The sequence below is a fragment of the Nannospalax galili genome, unplaced genomic scaffold, assembly GCF_000622305.1.
Source record: "Nannospalax galili isolate Female #2095 unplaced genomic scaffold, S.galili_v1.0 scaffold150, whole genome shotgun sequence".
NCBI classification, from domain to species: domain Eukaryota; kingdom Metazoa; phylum Chordata; class Mammalia; order Rodentia; family Spalacidae; genus Nannospalax; species Nannospalax galili.
In genome coordinates this window covers 680,747-706,387 of record NW_008329320.1, presented here as the reverse complement: position 1 = coordinate 706,387, position 25,641 = coordinate 680,747, and the positions used below count along the sequence as shown (strand labels likewise).

The window sequence follows — 25,641 nt, the reverse complement described above, 5'->3', positions numbered from 1 at the left end:
GGATAGTAATCCTCTGTCAGATGTAAAGCTGGTGAAGATATTCTCCCACTCTGTGGGCTTGCTCTCCACTTTATTGTTGTCCTTTGCTGTACAGAAGGTTCTTAGTTTAATGAGGTCCCATTTGTCAATTGTTGACCTTAATGCCTGAGCAATTGAAATCTGATTAGAAAGTTTTTTCCTGCACCTATATCATGTAGGGTATTGCCTATGTTTTCTTCTCATAATTTCAGCATTTCAGGTTTTACACTGAGGAGTTTGATCCATTTGGAGTTGACTTTTGTTCAGGGTGATAAATATGTGTCTAATGTAATTCTTCTATGAATGAAGAACCAGTTTTCCCAGCACTATTTGCTGAAGATGCTGTCTTTCCTCCAGTGTGTGTTCTTGGCATCTTTGTCAAATATCAGGTGGCTGAAATTGTATGCACTTATGTTTGGGTCTTCTATTTTGTTCCATTGATCTACATGTCTGTTTGTGCCACTATCATACTGTTTTTATGAGTACATCTCTGTATTATAGTCTGAAATCTGGTACGGTAATCCTCCCAGCATTGCTCTTTGTGCTCAGGATTGCTTTGGCCATCCAGGATCTTTTGTAATTCCATATGAATTTTAAGATATTTTTATATTACTGTGACGAATGTCATGAGGATTTTGATTGAGATTGTATTGAATCTATAAATTACTTTTGGTAGAATGGTCATTTTTCACAATATTCATTCTACCAATCCATGAACATGGGAGGTCTTTCTTCTTCTGCTACCCAAAGCTCAGAGACCACTGTGGAAGAGGGGATGGAAAGATTAAGAGCCAGAGGTGGTGGATGACCACAAGGAAATAGATTTTCCAGACAGCTGGAAAGTTACTCTTATGAACTTACACAAGGGGGTAACAGCATGCACCAGAACCATGTAAGCTCAAACCAGTCAAAATCCCAGCATAGAAGTGGGGAAGTAGGTAAGAAGCCCCAATCTTATTTGAGCAACTATTGACAACCTATAACTAGGGGAGAAGGGCTGGTTTTCTTTAAGAGTAACTAGACAGGTTGAGCAGGCTCCACCAAAGGACATTTGGGATTCAAACTTGACTTCATCAAGGAGCTGATGGGGAGCCAGTTACCCCTCCCTTGCTCATCAAGGAGCTGACGGAGAGCCAGTTACCCCTCCCACCCTTAGCTGCATGTGGGGGAAGGCCTAAGGTTGTGTGGGAGGGGCTAAAGATATATAAGCCTAGGGGCCATAAGGCACCTCCTTTGCGATTTTGTGACACTGTTGGGACATCATGGGTGTATATTTGAGTGTGAACTTTCCGGTGCAGCCCTAAGTGGAGGAGCACCCACTCTTCTGTAAATAAATCCCCCACCCTATGCTCTGCTAGCAAGCCCAATAAACTCGGTAGGATTTAAAAAAAAAAAATGTGACAGAGTACACAAAATCCATGGGGGGGTAGTTAGGGGAGGGATTCTAAATATGAACAAAATATATTGTAAAAATTCAATATTAAAAGAAGAAAATGAAAACCCCAGCTTACTCTTTTCTTAGTGGATTGGCATTTTAAATGTTTTGAAGTAGCTGCCAAAATTTTAATACTGTATTCTAATCACACGATTAACTGTCAATTTGTTCCTTATGTAGAAAAAAGTCTACTTGAGCTAAGTATTCATTATCTTCACTTTAGGCTGTTTTAACAAGAAAGGAAATAAAAAAGAGCTGGCAAGAATGTGGGCTCCTTGTATATAAACTAGTTTATATCCACCTCCTGTGGGCAGAGAAGAAAATGGAAGGGAGAGAAATGGTGGTACTAAACTCCTGCCCACGACTCCACATGGCAAGAAGGAACCTAGTTAATGCTTAGAAATCAGGGAGAGAAATGATTGGCCATCCACATTCTAAGGCCCCAAGATATTCCATTCTTCCTCTAACCTGTGGTGCGTGCTCATCTTTACCACTTTTCAAGAAGCAGTTACTGTACCTGTGTCTCCTCATCAACAGGAAACTGAGCAGAGTCATGCACAGAAACGGATCTAGCAAACTTAAACACACTTAGGTAGAAACTGGGGTTAGAGTTAAACGACTTGTTCAAGGTCATTTATAGCAAATTAAGTAGAACAGAGTAGAGAATTCAAGTCATTAGTACTCTTAATCCAATGGTGTTTCCATGGTGCTAATCTGAAATATTTCTAACATGTTTTCTCTACTTGAATACTGAGATCATGGATTTCTTTACTCAGGAGTTTTGACCTTGTCTGAGGGATGGTGCAGGGATGATGGGAGAATTTGTGCTAGGGAATGCTATGTTTAAGTCAATGCCTGATGGAAACAAATCTGTAGCAAGATGTAGGATGTGTTAGAAGCAACATCTCTGAAGGACAATTGGGACACAGCTTCAAACTGGGACTCAGTTTTAAATATGCATTCAGTCACATGCTGAGAAATTTACTTCTCTTATAGTTCTCTAGACCCTCTTTGTTTTTTGTTTAGGAAACAGTCTCAGTTTGCTAGTATGGTTTTAACAGGCTTCAGATTTTCAAAGAAAGAGAGTTATCAGACTCAAAACATTTGCACGCAGTTATATCTCCTGGGAATTGGATTGCATTGCTTGTGTTTTGTTTTTAAAAAATAATAATATTCATTTATATATTTATTGTGTGTACATATGTGTGTATATGTGTGCGTGGGTGAAGGTATACATGGAGGCAAGAGGTCAACCTGGGGTTAAATTCCTTAGGTACTATCCACCTTGTTTTTTTGAGACACGGTCTGTCATTGTCCTGGGATTTACTAATTAGGCTAGGCTGACTGACAAATTAATCTGAGGGATTCTCCTGTCTCTACCTCCCCAGTTCTAGGACTACAAGTCTGCACTATCACACCTGGGGAATTGAACTCAGGTCCTCATGCTTCTGCAACAATAATTTGACTGACTGAGATGTCTCTTTAGCTTTGTTTGCTTTTTTCATGGTTACTTTTTACTTCTGACACAAGTAGTTCTCATTTATGATAGTTATAGAAAGCTTACTGTTAAATACAACTCAGTGAATAAGTCAAATTAGAGAAAAGTATTGCTATCTCTAAGACATACCTAAGGTAGAATTATATGGGAGAATATTTATGATTGCAATACTAATGACTAAAGTTTGGGGAATTATGTACACCGAGACTTTCTCAGTAGGAAAAATGAAGCTTTAGCTGAACATGGAAACGGCTCCAATCTGATAGACGTTTCAGGGAGTAAAGGTCTGGGATGCAGTTATCTCTCAAAGGTATTTTTTGTATCATCTTTCAGGATGACTTGGGCTGCAATGATGGAAACATTAAATGTCTTAAGTAGCACAATGAATTTATTATGTTATATGCCAAGAATCTCTAAGAGAGGGTGGCTCCAGGATTCGTCGTGAGTGAGTCATTGACATTACCAACCACTCAGTTTTTATTCACTTTCCAAGTACCTTCATGGGCCCAGATGCCTGATGTGAGTTGAGAAATCCCATCATGACATGCATTGTTTTCAGTGCAACAAGAAGCATTTGAACTGAAGAGCCAAGTGTGAAGAAACCTTTGTCCAGAGATGCCACCACCACAGAAAGATTTTCTCTCAGTATACATTGACTACAAACATGCCATGTATTCATTTAAAAACCAGTCAATACAAAAAGAAATAAAATCATCCTATACAAGTCTATATTAATGAAGACTTATTCTGTGAGTCAGGGATAGAGATTTTCCCTGCAAGATAGAATTCTCGGAGAATAGGGGCAAAATATTAACAAGTATGTCAACCACATCTTTCATAAGTACCACAGAGAGCTGTTTTTCATCTAATCCCACTCGTTTTGAAATTCCCCAAATGCATCCTCATGCAAAGTGAGAAGTTCTTGAGGCTTGTGGTTCTTTCTTTCTAAAATTTTACTTAGCTCTTCTCTCCATGTGTTGAATTAAGACAGAGCGAAATACTTCAACTGCAAAATCAACTTCCGGCTTAGTGACGCACATTGGGGGCATGATGCGGAAAGTCTGAGGAGACAGAGGAAAATAGAGCAACAAATCATTATAAAATCAAATTTAACTTTCAGGAAATGTGCTAAACTAAGACTCTCAAACCTTGTTTTTACTGTATTTCTTACACTTGTCTCACTGGGTTACCATCCTCCCCTTCCTCCCCAGGCTCTATCCAGGTCCTTCATCCTCTAGCCTTTGCACAAATCCTTATACCATCTTGCTTTTTTTATGCCATCTATTTACCTCCTGGTCCCTGTGTCACCGTTGTTGAGATCTTACACCCCCATTTCTATACCAAATTTCTGTGAACACAGAGCAGTGACTTTCCTAATTACCACAACGCCCAGAGCCTTCATGGCCATTAGTCTGCATTGATTATGACCAAGGCCAGTGCATGGCCTTTTCTTCACCTGGAATAGACCAATGCTGCTTCCCATCATTCCCACCACTCTTGTGGAAGTTATAGTCTCTTTATTCCCTCATTATTTTCTGGCCCTTTGCCCCACTGAGATCACTTTCTTCCATTTTCATGCAGCTTACAGAACCTAAGTAACTGAGCTGCTCTCTCTCTTACCCCCTCATGCATTTCTTTCCCATACATTTCCACCCTGATGTTGACTACACATGTGGTCAAGTCTCAATGCTGATTAGAACTGTAAATGAACTGCTTTGCTCCTGCACACATGGCTGAGAAGTGTCAGAGCATCACGCAGAAGGTCCAATAGATATACCAGATATTCAGGGTCTCCAATTTCTGCTGGTTCCTGAGATTTTTCTTGTCCTCTATTAGCTTTCTTCTCATTCTAAACCTTGAATTTTCTTCTGTTTCTTTTATCAACTTGTATACCAACCTCACTCTATTTCATAAATAATCGTGACTCCTATTTCTTTAAAGAAAATTGAACTTCCTAGACAAAATATTTCTATAAGGTAGTTTGTTCTCACAGACATTACTATATCTTTTCTTAAAGCCTCAGAGACTGTGTCTTTATTGTTCAGCTTTAAATTGTCCACTGAGACCTTTGGACCAGGATCATCACTTTCATTGCAGGAAACATCCCTGTGTTCTCTTTGTCTTTGACATTTTCTTCAGCTTCCCCTCAGCCTGTGGCAACAAGAGGCTTAAAGCTTCCATAATCCCACTTCAGATCACAACAAGCAAAACTCTGTTTTGACTCCCAGTCCCTTACAGCTACAATACGTATGCTTTCTTCCTGTTCTTACCCAAATGTATTAAAAAGACTGACTAATGCCTACTGGCTTTTGTCTTTCCCTCCATCTTCCCCTATTTACACCTCAAACCACTGCAGCATGCTTTCTGTCCCTCTCAACTTATATCACTATATTGATGTTACCAGCACTGGGCATTTCTCAGCCCATGTCCCTCCTGGTCATCTCTGCTGCACTTCACACCTGTGCTTTCCCTCTTCCTGACCTGCCTTGTCTCCTGCTTCCATAATCCCATACTCTCCTCACTCTCCTCATACAATTGGCCATTTTCTGTATCCACTTGGGCCCCTTTCCATTCTGACTATTGAAGGGAGGTGTTCCTAGGATTCTTTCCTCACCTCCCTAAGCTTCTCACTGGGACACTAGGCTTCCCTACACATTTTCTCATCTTAACCACTTACATGCTGATGACTCTGAACTATAGGCATCACTGCAGTCCTTTCCTCTGAGCTGCAGACTCAAATACAGAACCGGATGTTCATAAACACTTCAAATAGAACATGCTCAAACTTGAATGCGTTCATGCCCACCCTAAACCAAGTCAGACATGAAGGCTTCATCCTTGAATGTTTGCTCCTTCACATCCAAGTGTCAGGCATTTTACTTCCGAAATTGTCAGGATGTACACTCTATCCCCAATATCACTGCTGAAGTTGAGACAGCATCCTGAGCCCCCACCCAGACTCCCTGCCTCTAGACTTGTTTCTTAGGCGTGTTTCTCACAGACAGCTACTTGAATTTCAACCTTAATTCTGTCACTCACCAGCTTGAGCAATTTATTTAATATATTTCTACCTTTTTTTAAATCTGTAGAAAGATGATCCTTTTATGGGGCTTGTTGAGGGCATTAAATAAGTCAATAACGCAACATGCTGAGAACAGTGCCTGACAAGGAGACAGAGATTCTTACTGTTCCCAGTCACTGCCTCAAGCCTTATGCTCCAGCAACACCAGTGTGGCTCTGCATTCTGCCAGATTCCTATACATGCTGTGACCATTTGTATGATTAGTTAATGTTCTGCTAGCCAGAACGACTGACCTATGTACCTGTTCTTTTTTGTATAACATCTCATTTTATCATTGTAGAAGAGCTTAATATATTGTATTGTAATTTTTTTGTTGTATGTTTTTCTCTTACGTGCTTGACTCCATTGCTTAGTTGGTTAAAGTGCGTGTCTTGTATGTTTTTCTCTTATATAATCTTGATGAACAAGGATATCAGAACTTATTTATCATTGTAGTTTTAGTTCCCAGGATATCACCTGCTGCTTGGCACTTGTAATAAATGTTTGCCATAAAACGAATGAATAGCTGAACAAAAGAACAACTGTTTTGCCTGAAGTTTTAGCTCTCATAGGTCTGGAGGATACTATGCAAGCTGCTAAGGGAGAAAACTCAATCACTGTTCAACCTATCCCTAAAGCTTGATACCCATAACGACCAGCACAGTAAGCTACCTCTATTGGTGCAGTAGTGGTATTGGTATCTGGGGGTAATCAATAGCTATCAAATTGGATTTAAAACCCTCTCAATGGGAGTGAACTCATGGGCGGCACTGTAAACAGACTCAAATACACATGGCTGGAGAGGTCAGAGATCCTAGAGAAAACCCTAACTCTGCCATATCTCTAGACAAATGAAATTTCTTACCATATGCTAAATATGGATCCTTATATTTACAGACAAGTGTACCACACACCACTCATCAAAGAAGCTTCTTTCCGCAACAGATGGGGCTACTGCAGAATCCCACAACTGGTCAGACACAAATGCCCAGTCCTAGGTGACACATCTACAATTGAACCTCTACACCTAAGACTCATGGAACATAGTGGAATGGGAGGTAGAGAGAAAACTAATCAGTCAACTCTCACCAGTGAAGCTTCCTTATACAACAGAGTGAGATGCACACAAAAGGCCACAACTAGCCAACTTTTAAAGAATAAAAGGCTGCAGTGTGTGTCCCTGGATAGCATTCTTATATCAAACCTCTCCCACACATGGTACAGGGACCATTGTGGAAGAGGGGGTGGGAAGATTGTAATAGCCAGGGTTGGTCCATGAACATAGGGAAGCAGAGGCTTTCAGGTCACCAGAAGCTTGCACATATGAACTTGCGGCAGTGGTGGCATCGAGCACAGGACCTATGCCAACTCAATAAGACAAGGGGCCAGAGTAAAGCAAGGGAAATGGGTGGTGAGTCAGCCTTAGTCTGGGAACTATTGGATACTGATTACTACTCAGTGAGAGAGAATAGGCCTTACCAATGATCTCTAGATAGACTGAGTAGACTTCAGTGGATGAATTTGCACCGAAGGACATCTGGGTACAAATACTTGATTGGATAGGACTTAATATGTATGGTGGAATACATGAGGTCCAGTGAGGAGAGTGGGGGGCATGGATAGGGAGGGGGTCTGAATTTGATTAAGAACTGTTGTATGAAATGTAAAAAAGTTCAATAAAAAATAAAAAAAATAACTTTGGACTTTAATAATTGAGTTATACTATCTAATTTGAACAGAAAATAATTTCTAGTATTTAAAGGGAGATCTTGTCTGATAGCTTTGATTTTTTCTGACAAGTATGAGGCAAGAAGTGAACATTTCAGTGTTCATAAAAATTGTGACAGCCAGGAAGGGAGCATAAAAACTGAGAAGAATAAGTATTGAAAGTGGGCAGAAATATTAAATTACATTTAATAGAGAGAAATTCTGGTGTCCTGTTTCACTAGGGTCATTACAGGAAGCAACAATGCACTGTATGTTCCTAAAAGCTAGAAGAAGTGATTTTGAATGTTCTCACTACCAAGAAGTGATATATGAGGAGAGAGAGAAGCATCATCTCTTAGACTTAAACCCTTTACATACATTGAAGCATCACTTGGTACTCTGTAAATATGTGCAACTGTTATGTGTCATGAAAGATAAAAATATTTTGAAATGTGCAAGAGAAATGATAAAAGGCAAAGAGCAGTCAGGGGAGGGATCAGAAGCACAGTCTCTCTTAAATCTCTACCATGGAGCCTATCCCTGCAGAGAGGCCTGATGGTTTGAGGGATTTAGAGGCAGGTCATACTCCTTAGCAGCAGCAACCCAGGCTTGTAGCACAGAGCCAAGTAAAGTTCTGATGGTGGAATGGTGCTTAGGTTTTCCAGGAAAGGAGTTGGGTGCGCTCTAAGTATACCCTGAGTATCCTAGCTGAAGGTAGAGGGTACTGGGAGTGGCCAATCTTGAGTCCTGAACCAGGGACCATACCTAAAATGTTCCCTGACCTTTTTTGCAGGGATTGTCTGGGGTGGCCAAGGATCTTGGGTTGCTCCCTGCCATAATGGTCACTAAAACTGAGCCAGTTCACAAAAATCAGAGTTCTGGGCATGAATGTTATGACTCTGTTATCACTCGTACTATAAGTTGTCTGGTTTGGCTGTGTGCACACCTCTGTATCTTTTGGCCACAGAACATGATAACCAAACCATTTTACCACATCACCCTCTAATGGACAGTCTTCTGTGTCCTTTTGTTATGACAGCAGTTTCATAACCTAGAGGAAGTACAGCTGGGTTGCCCGGCATAGTGGCACACCAGAGCAACACCTGACAGGCAGACACCAGTCTTTCTCTTACCTGAGAAAAAGGGCCACCTCTGCCCATTATAAGCCCCATGTCTTTACAATCCTCATGGATTTGATTTACTTCTTTAAGAGGAAGAGGCCGGCGGCTCCTCTGTGAATACATTTAAAGAATATTTTCTGTTTGATGTAGAATGGTTTGAAGAATTATTTCCCAAGGGAGGGGAAACCACAACAAAACAAAACTCAAGCAATCGATGTCTCTTTAATTAAATAAAGCTGTTAATTGCTGAACCAGAGACTTGGAGGGCTATTAAAATTATTTGCCTCTATTCTATTTTATCCAAAAATCTGGAAGACAAATTTAAGTTCTGTGAAGATATCCAGGGAATCCTGAATCTGCTAATGGCTACCTTGGGAGTTTGGTCCTATAATAGCTGAAGATGGGATCTGTTTGCTTATGTTGAAATGCTCCTCAGTGCTTCACAGTGTTTTACCCAACTAAGGAGCTCATTTCAAAGTCCAGGAAGTGGCTTAGAAGTTGCATAAGGGTACCAGTAGCTAAACACTTCCTGGTCACTGCATGACTGGGAACTGATCTGAGGTCAGTCACCTTCCATGTTTGTAGAATTTGCTCTTCTTCTCAGTAGACTTCATCTTTCAGGGTCAAGAAAAGTAAGTGCTTGGGAGCCAAGAGGCTGGGTCAGATCTCTAGACATCCTGGTTGGTCCCCTACCAGGGGCTTAGGCATGTTAGTTCACCTCTGTGACACTGGGCCAGGGCTTGCATAGTTTCTGTGTATCCCTGCCATCTCAGTCTATAAGCAAAAACATTTCCTTCTAATTTAGCCATTTCGAGTCCAAGTTTACCTCTATTACCTGGGAGCCTTTCACACGACAAAGATCTGGGTCTCATGTTAGGACAAATTAGAACACTTGGGACAGAGCTCAGTATCTGTATTGAAAAATTGTTCCTTAAGTGCCTAGTTTGGGAAGTCTTCTAATCTTCCTTCTCTGAACCTTCAGTGCCCTTGCTGCCCCTGGTGTTCCTGCTTTCTTTCACAGAGCATCCCTAGGGAGCATCAACACTAGGCCTGACTTCCTGGGTTTAGATGCATGAGCCCTGCTCCTGCTCCTGTGTTAGCCAGCCCCCTGTGGTGGAGGAGGGTTCCCTTCAGTGTGTTCAAAGTGCTGTTCCCTCAGGGGTTCCTATCCCCCTTCCTTGTGGGCCTTGCTCATGTTTTACTATAGTCAGTAGCAGCTAGTCACCTTTTAGCATGTACTTTTTCTTCCTTTTTGGGGGTCCTAAATGAAAGATCTACAGAGAAACTACATTTTATCTGAATACAGATGGGTAATTTGGCTACCCCTGAACAACTGTTTAGCCCTATCCCATTGATTTAGCTTGATATCAGCCAATTTTTCTGTTGAAAAAAAAAGTCCTCATTTCAAACGTTCACCCATATCCTTTTCCTGATCCTTCTTCACTTCTCCTAACCTTCTGTCCCACCTGCCCGTCCCCAAATAATTTCTTCTCTTCGTCATATTTTTAAGTGTCCAGTGTCCAGCAAATGCTCTTTGACTCCTTTTGCAAGAGTAGCACCAGCTCCTTTTTCCAATCGTTCTTCCTTGTCTTCCTAGAATTCTCTATGATCTTGCACTTTCTTCACATGTAACAGTCCCCACCGACCTCTTAAGGGCTTTGCTGAGTCTTGCCATCTGCATGAACTCTGCCATTAGCTTCCTATGTTAACTCCTACTGGTCCCCAGCAGCCATCTAGAGCAGTAGATCAGAACCTACCTTGTCCTGAACCATCTCTATTCCTACCATAAGGCCTTTGCCTCGGACATCCCCAATGATGTCAAACTCATCTCGGAGGTTAGCAAACTTCAGTAACATGTAGGTACCAACTTCTTGACTGTTTTCCTGCATATTTTCTTCTTTGATCACCTGTTGAAAGAAAGTCTTCAGTGACATTATAGGGCAGGGCAAAAGTGGTAGGACTGAATGAGAAGCACAATACCAATGGCCCTTTTTACAGTAACAACTAGACAAATAGAACCTAGAACGGAGCCTCCGGTGGACATACCAGGGACTACATGCAAGTCTGCTGTGAAGAATGCTTTGGAGAATGAGAGACTGTAGAGTGTAGGATGGGACTCCTATATGGAACCTCACCCATCCATGGCTCAGGGACCATTGTGGAAGAGGAGGATGAAAGATTGTAAGAACCAGGGCTGGTTCATGAATGTATGAGGTGGAGGCTTCCAGGCCAAAGGAAGCTTGCTCATGTACACCCGTGGCAGGGGTGTCGTCCAGTGACAGACCCATGTCAGCTCAGTTAAACAAGTGCCCAAAGGGGAGGTGAGAAATAGGTGGCGGGTCAGCTGCTGGGTGAGAGAGAGTATGACTTGTATACGACCACTGGATGGGCTGACTAGACCCCAGTGAATGCATTTACACTGAAGGACATTTGGGTACAAACACCTGAATGAATAGGATTCAGCATGTATGGCAGAGTGCATAGGGTTTGGTGGTGGGGGAGGTCATAGATGGGGAAGGGGGTCTGGATTTAAGTGGGAAATGATGTATGAAGTTTTAAAAGCTCAATAGAAAAAAAAAGAATAATGTAGTGGATTCCCTGAAACTGTTTACTTGTATAGGCAAGTAAGAGTGCAGGAAAGGTATAATCTCATTGCAGTCAGGGGCATATATTCCACAATCTGCAAGTTCGTTTTTGCTAGGATTGGCTGAGAACTGGGACACAGAAGTGAAGAGGATAAATGCTCTGGGGAAAGAAATCCCCATGGTGATTTCCTCATGAAGGGTAGTGACTTCCCTAGGCCAGGCATAGTCTCTCATAACCCAGGCACCCCAAATGTGGGGCCCTGTTCCCTTAGCTAACCTGAGCTCCATGTGCATCTGTAGCCAGGGCACCTAAAGTATAAAATGATTTTCATCCAAGTTCTACTCACAGCTGACACCTGTGATTATTTTAAACATTTTAAATTACATTTTTATTTGTTTTGTGCATGTGTGTGGGCACATGGTGCAAGTGTGGTGGTCAGAGGATAACTATGAGGAGAAAATTTTCTCCTTCCACCATGTGAATCATGGAGATAGGCTTGGCAGCAGACATATTTACCCGCTGAGTCATCTTCCCAGCCCTATAACACCTGTGATGCTTGACAAGACACATGAAATATACTACATTTATCCTTAGCTAGTAATAATTGCATGACTCCAGGACAATTTTAATGTTTTGAAGATCTATTGATTGAGCCAAACCTTCTTTCCCATTTAAATTGGTTGAGATGGCATAACACTTAAAAATTAAGTTTCAACACAATGAAATAAATGACACATTTCTACCCACACTCTCACATCTCATGATTTAATCATATTGGAAGAAAAGTGTTTAATTAGTAAGAATAGCTTTAACTTCTTTATTTCTATTTAAAAGTTTGCAATTTCTTGAATATGTGAATCATACTCATAGTTCAAAACTCATGAGAATGTAAACAGGAGAATGATTCATACTGACCTCTGACCCCAGCAAAGTTTCTCTTCCTGCAAACTAAAGTTTTAAACTTTCTGGATATTCTTCCAGAAATACGTTGTACTTATTTAACTAAATGATATACAGTTTGGAAAGGACATTTTACCAAAAAGATATCTTTCAATATAAAAATAAGCTAATAAAGATAACTACTTAGGGGGCAGTCAGTTACTATGCCCGTTTAGCAGAATAATATTAGATTCTCCCCTAGGGCCTATGGAGTGCATCTTTCAACCCTCATCAGAGAAGCTTCTTTATGCAGTAGATGACAGTTAATGAAGAAACCCACAACTGATCAACATGTAGTTAATAAGAAACAGGAGTGCTCAGCTCTAGAAGTGATGTCTGTATCATAGTCCTCTTCCCCCAAGGTTCAGGGATAATCACAGGAGACAGAAAGATTGTAAGAGCCAGAAGTAGTGTACATCTACAGTGAAACAGTATTTGCCAGACATGACAGGGCTTTTGCACACATGAACTCACAGCAGCTGTGACTGCATGCACAAGATTTGCACAAGATCAAGCCAGCCAAAACTCCAGCATTGATGGGGGAGGGAGTCATGAAGTTCCTCCCCCCGCGGAGAAGCTATTGGAAATTGATGGTTGCTGGGGGAGGGAGAGGCAGTTTTCTTCAGGGATGCAGCCTCCAAGAGTTTACCCATGCTGCAGAAGACTGTTCTCTACCCATGCATATACAGTGGACGCAATGTATTTGAGAGAAGACCACACTAGGTTGGAAGGGAAAGTGGCAGGGAGGACAGTTGAGGAATTAGAGGGAAGGGAATGGGGGTGGATTCAATAAAAATATGTTATGTGTGTGAAATTTTCAAATAATAAAAATATCATAAGAATAAACTGATACTAAATTAAGTCAATGGTATAAGCCTCAACTGTTGTTCAGAAAAGCTGAAGTATGCAGGCGTACTCAGATAAAACTTAGCTTCTCTATAGTTAATTCACTTATGACAAGAAAGGGAAGAAAAAGTATATACTATAAGGGCCAAAACTAATAAAAAAGATGATAATTGTCAATAGCTATATATCAAACACCATCTGGAAAATAAGAAAAATTCAGTGTTACCATGTGGCCTGGGCAATTCTTATATTTCCCATAAGGTGAGGATGGTTTATTACCTCTTACTTCAAGCATTCAAAATAAAACTTGGAAAAAAAAAGAGGAGGACAGAATAATAAATAGAAACCAATTTAAGTTGGTGAATTACTAATTAACTTTCACTTTGCTAGTGCAATGTGATAGAGTTCTGATAAAATATGTGGTTTGCAAAAAGTTGCTTAGTGAAATGCATGTTGTTGAGATGAAGGATAGGACAGACCTCAAGTACGGCAGATCCAATGGCGCAGGCCAAGGGGCTTCCTCCAAAGGTGTTGAAATGAAGTAAGCAGTTAGCCAATGATTTGGCAATTTCTAAGGATGGAAAATAAAGGTGGAGAGAGTGACGCAGTCTTACCCATTGCCTCCCATCTCACCACTGGGATCACACTCACTTTCACTTTGTAAATAGCATCAGTTTGATTCATTCTTCACTCACCTAACTGTGGATGTTATGGACTAAATTGTGTCCTCTTAACAATTTGCCCTTGAAATCTTAGGCCCAAATATGACCGTATTAGAAGACTGAGTCTTTAAAGGAATCATTAAGGTTAAATGAACCACAGGGACGAAGGTCTAATAGGACAGTGTCTTTAACAATGAGAGGTTCTGGAATGCTCTTCATCTCTCTTCTGTGGGAACATACAGGAAAGGCCATGTGATCATGTAATGAGCAGGTGGCCACCTGCAGGCCAAGAAAAGGAGTCTTGGCAGAACCCAGTCCTTCCAGCACCTTGACCTTAGGATTCTAACCTTTTCTTCTGCGGGAAAACAAGTTTCTGTTTAAGCCACTTAGCCTGTGGTATCTTGTTTGGACAGTTTGAGCTGACTAATAAAATGATTAAATAAGGAAAATACTTTATTTAATTAATGACATGGGTGATAAAATCTTCAACATGTGATGTGAATTAGAGAGTTTCTTAAAACTTGACAAATAGAAGTTTGTATAAACTCTTCAATTAGCTGACTCCCCCCACCCCGATTTCTACTCTAGAGACTAAGAAGGAAATATCAAGAAAATAATCTCATGTGAAGGATTCAGAAACAAAATTCTGGATTCTTTCCATGTTAGTTTATTATGGTTCACATTCTATAATCACAGTTTTTTTTTGTTTTTAGATTGAGATATAATGATTACGGAAAGTAATGGATTTCATTATTATATTTCCATATATATTAATAACTATTTTTGTACTTTAACTCATTCAACAAAAACAGATATTTCAATGTACTTAATTATTTAATGGGTCAGAAATCTGCTAAGTATTTGTGGGAAATACAAATAAAATAGTTTTCAACAATAAATGGTTCATAAAAAATAATATCCTGCATAGTCTCACTAAAAATAAAAGATTCAGTGCTAATGTTTATTTCATATCTTGTTCTGAATAAGTGAGATTTTACTGTATTTGACTTTCTGGCTGATGGGACATTTCCAGAGAAATCTGGACCGGACCTTGAATGTGTAGTTTATTGGCATGGGAAAAGCAAGTATCCATGTAAGAGTCTCTTTCAAGAAAAGACTCTTTTTAGAAGTTTCAGGGCTGGTTTTGTTTTGATTTCTGTAGTGCGTTTTCCTAACCCTTGTCAGTGTGCAGAACTCTGCATTTAACTGTTGTCATGGAAGAAGTCATCTTTCCTCCAGCAGGGACAGAACAGCTAGCTGGCTGTCTTCCATCTTGTTTCATGGATCAGCAAACAGCTTTTATCTTTTATTAGCTTGGGAAATGTATCATTAGGTTCCTGTCACTTCCTCTAACTTAGGCACGCTCCATCCCACAAGCTTTGTAACTATTGCCAGAGCTGGAGGCCCAGGAGCAAGCAAGAAACTGGTGGAGGGCTTACCTGAAGTGGTCACAACTGCTGCCATGGGAAAGCCATTCCCAATCCCTTTAGCCATGGTGACAATGTCAGGCATCACATCCTGGGTTTGGAAGCCCCAGAAGTGAGAGCCCAACCTTCCAAATCCCGTCTGCACCTGAAAACAGATTAAAAATCATCAGAAACCTTCGAGTCTCTGTTTTATTCCTTTTCTCCCTCCTCCTCTCTCTCTCTCTCTCTCTCTCTCTCTCTCTCTCTCCCCCTCTCTCTCTCTCTCCTTGTACAAGTATTGAGAAGTCAATACTTGTACAATCATGGACAAAACCCTCAATCTGTCTTGAGCTTGAGAGTACAAAAAATCATTTCCTAGTATTGTGAGATTCTGGAAGTGTTCTTTATGACCTTTGCATCTTTGTTAATTCACCTATCAAGGAGAAATACTCATCTAAGCATAGCACAGCAAGGGCTGCTTGAGAGTTACATAAATAACACATGTAAAAGGTATCATGATTAACTAGCCTGTGCACAAGGCAGCCAGAGAGAAAAGTGGAAAAGCTGGCTCTGGCCCACACTGGAGGAAGCAAGAGTTACTGTCTGTACAGTGGAGCTGGGCACCTGTCACCCAGTGGGAGAGAATGGTTGCCTTCCTATCTTACTGCATCATGAGTAGGGCCTAGCTGAGCCGTGAGCTCAGGGCTGAGCATCTTTAACCTAGAACCTGTTGTACATTGACTAAAAGTTGACCTTTTTGGTCATGCTGTCCTTACTTTCACTGACTTCTTGTGTTTCAAAACCCATCTTCATCATCCTGAGTCCCACTAGGCTCCATTCAAGGCATACTGGGCATGGGAGTTGCTCACTGTGGACTCTTATCACCAATGTCTGTATCTGAAGGCAGGGGCCCCATCTCATTTCTCCTCTACCTGAAGTAGACAGTGTTTGTAGAATGAATGAAAGAGTGATGTAAATGTCTCATGAACATCTCTAGACTAATTTCTGCTAGAGACTTCTGGTTAAGATCCTTGCTCTCCTTCTGGCTCTGGCTCTGGCTTTCTCCACACATGCACACTTGACAAGGTGGAATTACATCTGAATCGTGGTCTTTAATGCAGCTGAAAGAGCACATTTCCTTCTAAGGCCCCCTTCTCATTTCCTCTTTGCAGGTTGCTGCATCAAGGTTGCAGATTATTCTTAGGTGACAGTGACCAATGGAGGAGCAGAGCAGAGCATCGGAGTCTGACAGAGCTGTTGGAACCCTGGGGCTTTTGTTTCCTAGTAATGGACCTCTGGGAAAAGTGATTAATTGACCCAAATGAGCTAATGCAAGAAAGTGCATCTACTTGTCTTCCTGCCTGTATTCTTTCTTCTCCCCATCTGTCTTAAGTGTTATAAATAAAAGGTACAACTGGGCCTGGAGAGATGGCTCAGCCATTAAGAGCACTGGCTGCTGTTGCAGAGGACCCAGGTTCGATTTCCAGCATCCACATTGTGGTTAAGAACCATCCTAACTCCAATTCCAGGGTATGCCCTCTTCTGACCTCTGTGGACATTGCATGGCACGGGTACATTTACATACATACAGGCAATAAATTCATACCCATAAAGTAAAAATAATAAAATATTTTAAACAAGGCACAACTAGTGAAACAACTTCCTTGGGCAGTACATAAAGTCCTATAGAATAAAGCATTATTAGTCACCTAGGAACCACGAGTATCATATGTAGTGGGACAGATGGATCATTCTAGCATTTATAAACTCATGTTTTCAGGATGAATAATATACTTTAGGGAGTGGAACAGGTGGGCCCATGGGTCTATGCCAGTGCAGGGTTGGGATTCTGGATGCTGACTCTCTGTTACTAGCCTATTGTTATTAGCATAGTTCTTAAGTTTGCCTGAGTGAGACAGTTTCTAGTTATGTTCTTCAAAGTAAGGAAACTGGGGTGGGGGTAGGTGGAAAAAAAGAAAAAGAGAAAGCCATGCAGCTATACTTCTTGGACAGTTCTAAAATTCTCATTTTCTTTGAATTAAGCCTACCTTCCTTCTAATTAGCTTGATTGTGGCAAGCCTCAATTATGTTGATTCCAAGGCCAAAGTTTATCCTCTTTTTCAAGGCAGCTAATTTCAAACTGATTGAATACAGTTTTCTTCTTCTGTTAATGGCAGGTTAGCTTTCTTTAGCTTGTTTAGTTCACTAGCAAGAGGGAGGGAGGAAGAGTACTGCAGGCAGAGGCTGCTCCAGCTGCCAGGGTATGCCCCTGGCTTCTCAGTGCACTCCGGGCATAACAGAGACCTGGGTACACAAGAAATGCTAGCAGTTACCAAGTACCTGCCAAGTGAGTAGCCCAGCAGCAACTGTGTGGAATTTTGAGCTGAGGAAAACGGATAAGTAAAGGAAGGCAGGACTGGAGCAGGTATGAGACACACAAGTTCCCCAGTTGTTCTTGGAGAGTCTAAACACCCGTTAGGCCTGTCCCAGCTGTGAGGTGGGAGGACTTCCATGGCCTTGGATACCATTCTCTGGTCTTTTATCTCCAATACTATTTTAAACAGACAAAAGACTGCTTTCTTCGGTATACTCTAATATGAGGTATAAATGTAGGTAAATAGATCATTTTTAAATACATGGGCTAGAGCTCACCAAGCCAGTGAGTGTTAGTCCTTTTGAAATAGTTCTCTTAGGGCTACAATGTACTTATTTCAGTGGGACTGCCTCAACTGTGATATGTCGCAAGTTTGGGGAACTATTCCTGAATATCCGCAGTGGGAGAAATCTTTTAATTTCAAGGCTGGATTATTATTATTACTTAAAAAAAATAATCTAGCTAACATCACTTTGGAAAAAATTAAGATTAACACTAGATTATGAGATACAATTTCCTGCATGGCTTGTTGGGCTCCAGGAGCAGTTCTCAGAAAGGAATAGTAATACTACCACCACCATCACCAATAGTAAAAGCACATTGAGTAACAGTAGCATCACTTACATGTGCTATCAGCTTATGTAATAAATACCAGTTTGGATGCTTAGGTTCTGTTTTATTTGCTAATCTGACTAATTTTCTAACAAACCAGCAGTCTTTAGTTTATGGCTGCACTCCAGAAATTCATGCACTTGCTGCTTTCTTCGTAAAGTATCAAAGAGGCCTTGAAAAGCTTTCTTTCTGCACCTGTCCTGTTCGTACTGCACTACATTGCTCCCTGGTGTGGCCACTCACTTCATCTGCAATGCATACGCCTCCCCTCTCTCGCACCAGCTCAAAGACTTCCTTCAGAAATCCCTTTGGGTACTGGACAACGCCATTCACGCCCTGCAAAAGACCAAACCGACAAGTCTTAGACCATTGTCAGTCCTTTTACAGCAATAAAGAGAGGACAGATCATTATACTTGTCACTGCGACACTATAGTCTGTAGAACTGTTCCAATCATGTGAGCAAAAGAAGCCATTACTCTCAAGGCATTGCTTCAGGCAAAAAGTTGTGACTATTCTTTCTTGAGGTTGGAAAAAGAATAGAAAGAGCAGACTGGAGACTGTGAGAGTTAAAGAGCTAAAAGCCACTGGAATTTTCTTTCCTGAGGAACTCAATAGTTTCACCCACTTACCTGTTCATCTGTACAGCATGGGAATGGAGAAGATGGATCTTTGAAGGTCAAATGAAAGCTAGTTTTATTTTTAAAGGGGACCAAGAAAATGAATTTGAGAGGAACACAGAAATGGGCACTTAATTAATTTGGAATTCTCTAGAATATATAGCTCAAAACTCTCTGATAATGGAAAATTCAGAGAGACATTAGGTTCGTATACACACTTGAATTGGTTCTGCAAAAAATCCAGCAATTGACTTGGCCACACAAGTGTTCAGTGTATCTTTAAACTGTTCAATATATTGTTCTTTAGCTTGGCAGCAGTCTGAAAGAGATAAACACAGACAAACACACACACACACAAAGCAGAGCATTTGAAGATGTGAGAACGGTATCTACAAGAATGGGGAGAAACAAAGAAGTAAGAGCAGTGCATTAATTGGAGATTCTTAGACTGTGGTAAGGTAGGATCCAAGGATATTTCTGAACAGGTAACATTCTGTAGGGATTGTACTTATTGGGACATCCATAAAAGCATAAACAAACCATTTCAATAATTTCCATCTGGCAAAGAAATGCACTGAAGTATGATTGAGTCTAATATAGACAACCATTTCATCTAAGGACACCCATCCTTTAAATGAGTAGACCCAACTCAAGTGTTATTGGAGTGACTTAATCTGTTTGAAAATAACTCTATTTAATTTTTATTACTACTTACTCTGATACAGATTTTTAAAAACAAAGTGTTTTTGCATCCAGAGTAAGTAAATATGCTTATATAACAATTAGAATTCAGTCATTCAGTCTAAAGAAGAATGGATTGGAGCCAGGAAATTTTAATCCATGATAGCTCTTGGTTTGGTCCTGTGTCTCTTATTTTTAGGTCTTTCCTCCTTAACCGAGGGCAGGGATTATGCCATATTTGTTTATTTGGAATCCGTGACCATGCCAACTGTCTGGGATACTGTTAGGTGTTCAGTATATGCCTAAGGAATTAGAGGAAAATAAATGGTTGAAACTGTGACAGGGTTGGTTTGAGATATATTGAGCAATTTCACTTGAAATTCTACTCTGAATAGGTGGGGAATAAAGTGTCCTTCTTCAAATGGTGAGTTTAACACATTAATCCCCCTATTGGATGGATCCACTTGCTAATAAATCTACCCACTGAGTTTTAAATTATTATTATTTAATTACTAGTAGATATACTTGTTTTCAAACCTGCTTTGTCATTTAGAGGTTTTTTTGTGCACTGCACATATTTTCAAATTTATATTTAATTTTCCTTAACTATTACATATGCTCATTCCATTGTCTGGTAATTTTATTGCATATTTTCGTGGCTCTTTCCTTAAATGTGGAGTTTTGTTTCTTTATATGTTAGTTTTGACTATAGATGGCTTATATCCATTGGAATTTTATTTCTGAGTATTCTTTGAGACCTAGAATGAGGCAGGATCCTTAGAGTAGGCCTGCACCCACAGCTTCCAGATCTATAGGACAATCCTAGCCTGAGATGCCACTAATTATCAGCTTGTGGTAGGAGAGCTCAGAATGTAAAGCCCCAGGATAGCCAGCCTGTACTTTAGGTTTACAGTGAGACTCCTATTGGGTCCTCTCCACTTGCATTCAATGGGAGAATCCTTGCATAGCTTCTTGTGATGATGAATTGTTGGTGCATGTATTTCTAGGTGACTCATCGATAAAGGTGTGGCCTCTTGGGATTCCAGCTCTGTGGTTGGGAGGATTCCTGTTATATCCTTTCCTGTGGATGGGATCCCAGTCCTTCATAGAACCATAAAAATGGAATCTCAAGGTCTCCAGGTTTGCCAAGTGCAACTGATGACAGTACCCTAATGGCCTACTTAGGGTTTTTTGAAGGAAGTCTTAATTTTGAAACGTAAAGCATCTATAATAATTTTAGAAGTGTGTTATTGGTAAGAAAAATTAAATGCCATTTCAGCTTAGTAGTTCAATGTGTTACTAGAGGACCAGTTTAGGATTTTTAAAGTATTTTTTATTATTTGTATCTTAGAGCAAGTTGTGAGTTGTAGGGATGCTTTAGTTTAATAGCATCTTATGGAATGTATTCTTCAAGTGGGAACATTTATTTATTCTTCAGAATAAAATTTATCTTTTGCTAATTTTCATGACTAAAATTTTCATAGAATAAAGAAAAACAACGTCTTCTGAATAAAGAATTTTCCTTTCTCCAAATAATAACTTCATCTTGGCATCTTTGTGTTTAGGATTTTTTTTCCTTCGTTTTTATCAAAATGTAGGAAAGGATAATCTGAGTTCCCTAGCTCTTTTAGTTCAAGTTGCTTTAGTTTAATACTAGATGTACTATGCTTAGTAGAATAGTCCTTCCTGGGCTTATAATCAGAAAGGTTTAAAAGTAACATACTTGAATTTAGTTGTATAGAATAGAACTGTTTTTTTCCACAACTATGAACTTTGAATACTGTTTGCAATATTATGTGAAACACCTCAACTTGTGTTAATCAGTTATTACATGTGCTTCAGGGGTTTCTTACTCTCTTATATTACTGATTCAGTGGTGTGTTCCACAGCCTGTGGGGTTTAGTTGTTTTCAGCTGGAGGCATCTGGAGACAAGCCAGACTGTCATGCTAAGCTCAGGAGCAGCTACCCATCCATTCCAAATGTCTCAGAAGTGATCACGTTTACATTCTCACAATGCTTCAAGGTGCTCGTAATATCCCTGCTGGGGGTGATGGATGCTTCCCTAGCTGTAAGCCTCAATACACAGAGACACAAGCATAAAATCCTGTGAGTGGGAGAGGACACAAAGAGGTGGAGCACTGCTTGGGAGCCTCACCCAAGTTCCAGAAGCCACATTCTATGTGTCACTTTAGAAGGTGGGGATGTCCCAGGAAGAAAGACAATAATTTGAATCGTATCTATACATGACTGGACTTACAGAATTTTAATATGCAGTTGTAATAGCATTGCTGAACTTAAACACAAATCCATGCCAGCAAAAGGGATGGAGGAGATATGCATGGGATGGGGGGCAACAGCCCATCTTAGTTGAAAGCAGCTCAGGGGTCTGTGTATAGAGGCAGTAACTACCATCCCAATACTTGCTTAGAGGCATGCATGCTGCCTGTCACCTGAAGGCTAGAGATAGGGAAGAGAACAACAATTGCAAAAGAAAACTACAGCATAAATACACTTGTTCTTCAGCTCTATTAAAGAGCAGGGAAACCAGTAGTACCTGTCCACAGGCATGTGGTGAGCTTGATTGACATAGCTAGCTGTGTACTGGTCACAAGCGTGCAATGAACTTGATTGACAGAGCTACCTGATATCTTTGGAATAAAGTTCCCTACTTTTATAAAGAAAGGAAGTGACAAAAACCTGGATGACTTTAAAGGATGTAGCAAGTATGAATAAAAGATGGTTTGGAGAATTAGCAAGCTCCTTTGTAACATACATGTGATATACATGCATGTCAGCAATTAAAATGTAAATTGTTATTAGTTGTGCATCCTTTTGTCTCATGAGGGCCTGGGATGGGAGTGAGGCACAGGCATTTCCCCCTATCCTTGACTTTTTTTTTTCACAAATGAGAAAATTAAAGCACAAGACAGAGCTGTTGCTCATAAGTAAACCATAACAGTGCTCGGAGTGGAATCTAGATGTCTTAACACATGTCCTTAAGCACAGCCAGAAGAACAGGCATTATTTACTAGTTTCCATCTTGAAATCTTCCTGTTGTCCCATCAGTGTGATTAAGGGTGGTCACAGGTACTGGAAGCCCTAGCTTTAGGGTCACAAGACTTGGGATCAGTCCTAGATCTCCTACTTCCTATGGTGGTCCTTATTTGAAGGGTGGTCACAGGTACTGGAAGCCCTAGCTTTGGGGTCAGAAGACTTGGGATCAGTCCTAGATCTCCCACTTCCTATGTGTGGTTCTTGTTTTCTCATCTTTAAAACTGAAAGTTTGGGTCTTACACCTCCATGTGTTTTTAAATTCTGTGGCACTGACATTTTGTCCTGTCCCAATGTTCAGTCTTTCATTCTCTATTTTGCTCTTATCCTGTATGAATAAGATTACTGTGAATCTTCTTCCTTTCAAAGCTGATTTTTAAAGATTTCCATCTTTCATGCTTCCTCTTAACCTGAGTCATCTTAGCCCATTAAATATCTTCTGACTGGAGCATTTAGTTCTTTCCCCTAGAATGACTGAGGAGCAGCTGTTGAAAAGGTTCTGTATTATGATGACAAATCTGACTAGAAAAGAGCTGATGATGTTTCTATTCCTCTTCTTCATGTTAAGAATCCAAATAAAAATGTGATTGATAAATAGAAGTTTTCCTGGTAAGAATGACTAAAACTTTTGCAAGAGATGTCAGTGGCATTCAGGAATATCTTCATGTTTGACAGATGTTTGGCTGTCGTTCTGAATCCCTGTGGAATTTCTTGACTGGAGTTTAGAGATTAACAGAAGTATCCTGTTTCTTTTTCTCTTCTCCAATTGGGAACCAGTGGATGAGCCCACCCATTTTGTTCTGCCCTTCTCCAAATTCCTCACCCCTCCCGATAGATCTTCCTCTCTGTCCCTTCCTCCCTGCCCACAGTTGGACCTGGTACACAGCTGCATTTTCTAATTGTTTGCACTGGAGAATCACGACAGTAGCTTCCTCCCCAAGGGCCACGGAAAACATCTGGGCACATTGTCTGCAAATGACAAAAGAAGGATTTTGGCAAAATGCTAAAATAAGATAGCCAGTTTTGGGAAAGCATATGGTGACAAAACACATGGGCTACTTAATCTGATGTTGAGATTTCTTCCTCACTCCTGTCTCATTTAAGATAAAAATCTAATCTGCCTTGAAGAGACATTTTTTTTCCTTAGAAATCACTTATGTGACCACTCTACAAAGAAAGCTAATTTCAATGTTAGTCCAGAAACAGCTTTCTCAAGGGTTTAGTGGATAAGGGCATCTTAAAGAATAGGGATAATTAGGTACCTAGTTCTGATGCTGAGACATATAGGCACAGTATATGAGAACAGACAGTGAGGACAGGGCTGGCATGATAGAAATTTTGTGTATTTAAGCTTCTCAGATCCTTAAGTCTCAGCAAAGTAAAATTCTATCATTAACTATTACTCAGACTCTAAAGGCATTTCTAAGAAACATTTTTCTCAACTAGTCTTTTCTTTAAGCCAAATTAGACCACCTAATTAATGACAATATTATATTGGTTTCTAATTCCATTATCAGAAAAATCTGATCAGTCATTCCACACTCCCAGAAGTTCTTAGTGAAACAAAACAAAAGTCTCAGAACTCACTGAATGGCAGCCCATGCCACTGGGAAGTTCCATCTTGAAGGACCCTACATTTGACAAACCAAGTGTGTAGGGACTGCATCCATGATAGGCTCCTCTGAAGAGAAAAACAATACATGGGAGGATGACATCAAGTTAATTTCTCTTTGATCACTCACTGGCTTGATCAGGACCAAAGAAAACTATGAACATTAGGGAGCCAAACCAGAACAGCATGAACATTCAACTCTGATACCTTTTAGTACCTCCTCTAAGCCTATGTCATGTGACTGTAATAATTTATCTTTTCAACTAGTGTCATAGATTTGAAACTGTGAAAATAATTTTGGGATTGATTAGCCAAGAACTCTGAGTTTAGGATCTGTCCTACTCTAAAGCAGTGAGGCTCATCTTTTAGCAATATACCAGCAAATGGTTAGCAAATACTAGTCTTCAAAGTAGTTACCTTGGAAAGACAAATATTTGTTTGTGTGATGAAACTGTTGTTGCTCAATATCTTTGGAGAGTTCTCTTCCTGTATAATTAGACAGAAATTATACTGAACTGGGTTAAAAATGGGACTAAATTCTTTAAAAAATTATTTATTTTTATCTTATGTGTATGAATATTCTGCCTGCATGTAGTGTCCTGGTGTGTGTAGTGCCCACGGAGGCCAGAAGAGGGTGTTGGATCCCCTGGAACTGGAGTTAAAGAATGTTGTTCACCACCATATGGGTGCTGAGAAATGAACCTGGGTCACCTGCAAGAACAGTAAGTACTCTTAGCCACTGAACCATCTTTCCAGCCCCTAAGCTAAAATTTTTTAATTCCATCAATTTCACTATAAATTACTTGTATCTTCTATGTGATGTAACAGAGTCTTACAAGGTAGTAAACCATGAACTAAATCTTTAGTTTTCTGCTCTTTTAAATGCTAATATACTCATCAAAAGTTGATCGGGACAATTTGAATGGGATTATCTAGTCACCAAATTCGCTGGGTTGATCCTGCCTTAAAACTGAAATTTGGAAGAGTATTTCCATACTACATTTTAAAAATGCACATTTAGTACTAAGTCATTGTTTCTAAAGTTGAATACTCTAAAGTTTCTAAAGTATGGTTACCTGAAGGAAATGATGTCTGTCTTTTTTGAGTATGCTCTGGCCATCACCATGGCCAGGTCATTGGCTTCTGAGCCGCTGTTCACCAAGAAAATGACCTAGAGAGGAAAGGATGACACACACCTAGTACTCTCAGTTTTTTAATAATTCATTCAAAATGGCTAGACATCGTATCCCAGCTTCAAATCCCTCTCAGACAGCTTCCATTACTAAATGGTCTCCCTTTTACTACTATATCAGTTCTACAGGCCTCCACTGAGTAGCTATTAGTGCTAGAAATTTTTTTAATAATGGCTAAGCATTACCTCATTTGTAAAAGTCTGGGTTTTTATTGGCTTTA

General features: G+C 40.2%; 1 protein-coding gene across 3 annotated transcripts in view; it reads right to left on the bottom strand.

The window, feature by feature from the left end:
- Positions 1-3,317: 3,317 nt before the first annotated feature.
- Agxt2 (alanine--glyoxylate aminotransferase 2) overlaps positions 3,318-25,641 on the bottom strand; it is a 35,861-nt gene continuing 13,537 nt past the window's right edge. For 2 of the 3 annotated variants that reach the window (XM_008835331.3, XM_008835340.3), the window contains exons 5-14: positions 25,305-25,399; positions 24,204-24,297; positions 23,492-23,585; positions 19,102-19,202; positions 18,509-18,601; positions 15,313-15,445; positions 13,691-13,782; positions 10,598-10,747; positions 8,853-8,951; positions 3,318-4,012 (exon numbers count right to left, since the gene is read on the bottom strand). In XM_008835331.3, the coding sequence (XP_008833553.1) occupies positions 3,905-4,012; positions 8,853-8,951; positions 10,598-10,747; positions 13,691-13,782; positions 15,313-15,445; positions 18,509-18,601; positions 19,102-19,202; positions 23,492-23,585; positions 24,204-24,297; positions 25,305-25,399 (1,059 nt within the window). In that variant the 3' untranslated portion in view covers positions 3,318-3,904. The remainder of the gene's footprint in view (positions 4,013-8,852; positions 8,952-10,597; positions 10,748-13,690; positions 13,783-15,312; positions 15,446-18,508; positions 18,602-19,101; positions 19,203-23,491; positions 23,586-24,203; positions 24,298-25,304; positions 25,400-25,641) is intronic. The other variant, XM_029564617.1, reaches the window with a different exon arrangement.